Below are 5,532 nucleotides of genomic sequence, written 5' to 3' on the forward strand. Positions count from 1 at the left end.
TCAGGCTCTGCCTCCGCGAAGGCGGCGGTACTCCTCCATCTTCCTCTTCTTCTCATTCATGTATTCCTGACGCTCGTTCTGCCTATTCCAGTAGCCCTTCTCCTTCCACCACTTAATGAGATTTTTAAAGTTGCGCTCAACCCTGGTCCAAAGTTTGAAAGACTTATGGTCAACGTAGATGGAATCCTGGAGGACGATGTGGTCCTTCGGACGAAGCTCCCTGTTATAATTTGCGTACAGCTGTTGGTGGTGATTATGCGGGGGGATGACCATGAGGGTAAATCGCAGGGGGTTAAAGTCTGGAATGGGAGTTTTATCACTTTCGTTGGCATTTCTCTTGGGTGGGAGGGGAATGGGGGGGATAAGGGCCCAGACGATGTTCTCCGGTTTTAGTAAACTTTCCTGTGAAAGCTCTTTGGTAATTTCGTCGATCTGTTTTTTTCTCTTACACTTGGGATGGTTGTACAATTCGATTAGATTCTTTTTCAGTTTGTCACAGAAGAGGGAAATGATCTGATCAATGGAATGGAACTGCTCGTTATTTATAAGGTACACTTCTTGAATCGGTTGCATCTGTTTATGTAGGGCGGAGGCGCTGGCACTGTGAGTGGCATGCTGAATGTTCTTCTCGTAGACAGTAAACTTAGCAATAATGAAAGGCTCATCGGATGTTTTTATGTGTAAGTATAGCTTGTTCAATTCATTGGAGGGGTAAATGATGGACTCTCCAATCTGGACACTGGTCTGCTTCAGATATGCATGCACCTCATGATAGTTCCATAATTTGAAATGAGGGTGATTTATAAGTCTTTTACTTTGGTAGTATTTATTTTTATTTTTAATCTTCATTTTCATTTTGACTTTTTGCTGTCCAGTGGTGGCGTCGCCGCGGTTTGCCACGTGTCCATCCTGCTGCGGGTGATGCTGCTGATTCTGCTGATGCTCCGTTTGTTCTTCGTCCTCCTCGTCGTCCTCATCAATATCTTCAAAGTGTTCATTGTCGTTTAATTTTCTAAAATGGTTTTTTATGAACGTGTTTGTGTCGTAGTGTACGTCGAGCTCGACGAGTGGGGAGAGATAATCATAATTGAGTGGCCTCCTCAAATTGTCCAGAAAGGTGTCCTTCTTAATCTTCTTAATGTTTTCATCCGTTACGACGACGTGGAAGTTCGTTTCGAAGCGATTGTACAGATTGTAGCTGATGGAGCTGATTCTCCCTTTGATTAGTTCGCCCACGACGGAGTTATTAATATATTCGGTGTCTTTCAAATTGTTGCTATTCCCGTGATTTTGGTGGTGCCCCTTCTGTAACGTGTTCATATTTTCCAAATTGGAGTTAATTAGGTTCATCCTTTCCATGTAATACTTTCTCAGCTGTCGTAGGAACTCCTTCGAATCGGTAATGATGCCCCTGATGTTGTAGGGCAATATGGTGATCTTAATGTAGCCATTATTTTTGTTAATGTAATCCATTTTGCACACAACTTCAGATCCGATGGATAGATTTTCTTTCTTCTCATTGATTATTAGGTAGAACAATTCCTCTTCCTTCTTCTTCTCGTAGTTGTAACGATAATCCTTATACGGATGCATCAGTTCGGTTTGAATGAATTTGAGATAGGGGTAAATGTAGATCTTCTTCTCATCATAGAATCGCCTAGAATACTCCTTTATCTCCATATTTCGAATAAGCTTCTTCTTGTTAATAATGTAGTTAACAATATCGTAGGTGCTCTTTAAGAAGTTATTCTTTTTCATGTCTATAACATTTTTAAAAAGATCATGGATGATGTCGTAGCAATTGAGGGGATGAATCCTCGTGTTATCCAACGCTTCTACGTACTCTTCCCCGTTGCCTATAATTCTAATGAAGGAGGAACAGTTCCGATAGGTGCATTTGCCTATCAGGTTCCTATTCGATGATAGAGTCAGTAGATCCTCCCTCGTGGTTAAATTTCTATTGTGCAAGAGTTTCATCAATTCTTCCCTTTTTCGTAACCCTAATCCGGCCACGTAACTTAACATAACTCCTAAGTGTTTTTTTTTCTTCTTCAAAAAATTGATGTCGCACCCGGTCTTGTTTACTACATCGACTATAATTCTTTGGAAGAGAGACTCTAGTTTGTAGCTACAGACATATTTCTGCAAATCGTGCAGGCAGATGTTGAACATATTTCTGTTCTCTTCCTCGAAAAGGGATATAACTACGCAAAGTGGATTTTGCACAAAGCGGCAAAGGGACAGACAGAGCAGCGCCTGCCTCGAGTACTTGCTCGTCAGATCTGCGCTGTACTTTAGGCTGTTCGTTACGATGCTTGGGATGTAGAGGTTTTCCGGGATTACCAAGTAATTGCCGCTTCCCCCCATGCTATACCGCTGAGCCTCCTCCCCCGCGTTTTGCATACCCCCGGTGACGAAGTTCAACACGTACGAGTAGACCAGGTAGGAGTACACGTCCCTAACCCCGATGACTATCACATCCGGTTTTATCTTCTTCAGGAAGTTGCTAAATATGTTCATATCTTTGGCAATTTTCTCCTGCTCCACTGGCATTTTCTCCTTCTTTGCAATATCTAGGTAGACGTTGTCTAGGTAGAGGTACTCGATGATATCCCCATAAATGTCGCAAGCCATTATGTGCAGCCTGATTCCATAGTTTATCGGCTCACAGATTATGGAGACCACTTCGTAAACGTTATGATTTTTTTTTATACTTTTTAGAATTTTCTGTTTCTTCTTTTCTTCATCTGGTTTGTTAGAAATGTAGCTTTTTTCAGACTTGTCCGAGTAGTTATCATCATAGGACAGATTCTTCATGTAGCCACTCTCTTTTTCTTTCATTGTTTTTTCCGATTTGTATTCCTCGTCACTTTGAGTGGAGTGCGAAGAGTCGAAGAGTTCGGATTTGTTGGACCGCTTAGCCGACTTGTGTTTGACACTTTGGTCCGTCCTGAGGTCCCAGTTGGGATCTGCACTCTGGTCTGCGATTTGGTCCGCACTTCGATCGGCTCTGAGATCCCAATTGGTGCCTCCTTTTTTGTTTCCCTTTTGTGTTTCCTTCGCTTGTCCTTCCTTCACGTGTCCTTCCTTCACTTCTGCATTGGCCAAGTCATCACTTTCTCCCCATTTGCTTTCCCTCTTTTTGCTTTTTTTCTCTTCCTTCCGAATGCGGCTGTACCTTTTCCCAGTATCCTCATCACTGCTACTGTAGGATTCGTCACTGTAGTATTTTTTCTTCCCTCTATGATGACGGTGCCTGCTTTCCCGATCGTCATACTTGGAGTAGGAATCTTCGCTCTTATAATCTGAAGAGTAATTATCATCGTCTCTGCTATTTCGACGATCCATAATTAGGTCTCTGCTGCTTCTCCTATTTCGTAGTTTGCCCTTTTCTTCCTGCCCATTTTTGTAAATTTTAATTGGTTTCACATTGAGGGTGAGATAAAAGGACTGATGAATGTATACCATGAGCCAGTTCTGTGCACTAGCGAGTAGCAGATTTTCTAGGTTTTTTTTAAATAGGGGCAATAATTCTACACACAGGAAGTTATTTAAGATTTTTTTCTGTACATGGACAAAGAGATTAGTGTCTTCGAGATCGTTGTAGCAGTAGGCGTAAGACAATTGCTTCAGTAGATTGTTTATCCATTCGTTGTCCATCGCTTCCGTTTTGGATAGTTTATTTCTTTCCTTTTCGAAGTAGGATTTCAAATTTCGATCATTTTTTTTTTTTTTTTTCTTTTTACATTTTTCTCTCTCTACAAAATCTTCACCTTTCCATGGTACCGTTTCGTGCGGCAATATGGGGTGCATAATCAGGTGCACTAACTTGTTATCTCGGTTCTTTAAAATTTCTAGATAAATGTGTTTGTACTTGTGCTTGGCGTAGTAGTTTTCTAACTCCCTCTTCTTCACGTCCATGCTTACCTCGCTTTCGTCCAGTTGGGTGTTGAAGAAGTTTACATTGTAGTTGTGCACATAGCAGGGGTCGTGCGAGGCGCGGTATGGTGTGCTGTCGGCGGCGCTCCCGGTGCTGCCACCTACTGTGGCACTCCCACTGACGATGGCGCCCCCACCTTTATACTCTCCGCACAGCAAGAGATGCACTGGGAATCTAAATAGCCGGAATGAGAAGTAATCCGGGCTGCTGATATCGATGTGAACCTCGCCCTGGCTAGTGCTCACCGTCGTGAGGGACGCGTACTTCAGGAAGAAAAACCTAAAAATGTATTTCACGCAAGGATGGGACGCCAACAGTTTGGCATAGTAACAAATGAGTGTCTTGAAAATCTCTTTATTGTTGGATACTTCTCGAGGGAAGAATGATTTACACCAATCCTCCACCTGACTCTGGACGTTCACATCGTTGCCATAGATTTCTGGGACATTTGTTACCATGTGTTTGATCTTGGAGCAGTTATACGTGAAGATGGTTAATTGCTCTCTTCTGTCTTTCCCTTTCCCATGGGGCGTGTCCACTTCATGTTTGGCATACTTCTTACTTTTGCTATCCCCGTATTTGTAGTCATCGTACGGGTGCTGCTTCTCCTCATCCTCTGTGTCGTCTGCCGGCCAAATGGTTTCGTCCTTTATTAGGTCATAAACGTAAGCAATGTTTTCATAAAATTCTTCGGTGGTGAGGAGGTAATCATCCCAGATGTTGAATTTGTTTTTTTTTACGTACTCGAGGAAGAGCAATCCTGGGATACTCTTTTCGTTGTACAGCTTTGGCTCGGCCTTTTTCTTCGTCAGGTTCTTCTTCGTCGCGTTCTTCTTCGCCACCTTTTTATTTGAGCTGTTTTCATCGAGTAGTTTGTCTCCAAAGAGATCATCCGCGGGATTGTCCGCGTCGTCGTCAGTGGTCTCCCCGGAATGGATATACTTTTTTTCGTTGCCGGAACTTATGGCGGATGGTGTAACGGACGGATCTTCATTTCTGTCCATCGTATTAGCTTTTTCTAGACGGTTGTTTCCCTCCGCATGGTCCTTGATGCAAAGAATGGAGGAGTGCCTCCCCAGCGCATTCTCTTCCATCTTCATCCCTCTGAAAAGATCATGCTTAACATAAAAATAATATATGTTGATGTCCTCATAGTACATGTCATTAGTCTTATCAAGAATATCAAAGAGGTCAGAATGGACCCTATATGAAGTGCTTAACAGCTTGAGCCTATTTCTTAGCTTATTCATTTTGACGAAGGTTTTGAACCACAGTTTGTCTAGCTCATATATGTCCCATAGGATATTTAAATTGAATGGTGGAGAGATTAAGTAGAATTTGTGAAAAAAAATGAATGGAATCTCATTTTTATATTTTATTAATAACGTTAAGGTGAGGATACATTTTTTTAATAAGAAGTTATCACTGAGGAATTCCTGCACCTTTATATGGCTATACGTGTTGTCGTAATTTTGCTCGATGATTTTCTCCATGTTTCTTGGGGTGAAATAATTTGGATATTTCTCTTTCAGCTTCCGTATTATCCACTTGGACTCTATGAGTAACAACTTTTTGGTCAACTTGGCTTTTCT

General features: G+C 42.0%; 1 protein-coding gene across 1 annotated transcript in view; it reads right to left on the reverse strand.

Moving 5' to 3' along the window:
- The window catches only part of C922_03805 (hypothetical protein), a gene marked incomplete at both ends in the record, with an annotated part of 8,510 nt that continues 2,978 nt past the window's right edge, over nt 1–5,532 (reverse strand). Inside the window, one exon of the mRNA XM_008819394.1 lies at nt 1–5,530. Coding sequence (XP_008817616.1) covers nt 1–5,530 — 5,530 coding nt within the window. The remainder of the gene's footprint in view (nt 5,531–5,532) is intronic.

Source organism: Plasmodium inui (assembly GCF_000524495.1).
Source record: "Plasmodium inui San Antonio 1 unplaced genomic scaffold supercont1.17, whole genome shotgun sequence".
In the NCBI taxonomy this organism is placed as follows: Eukaryota; Apicomplexa; class Aconoidasida; order Haemosporida; family Plasmodiidae; genus Plasmodium; species Plasmodium inui.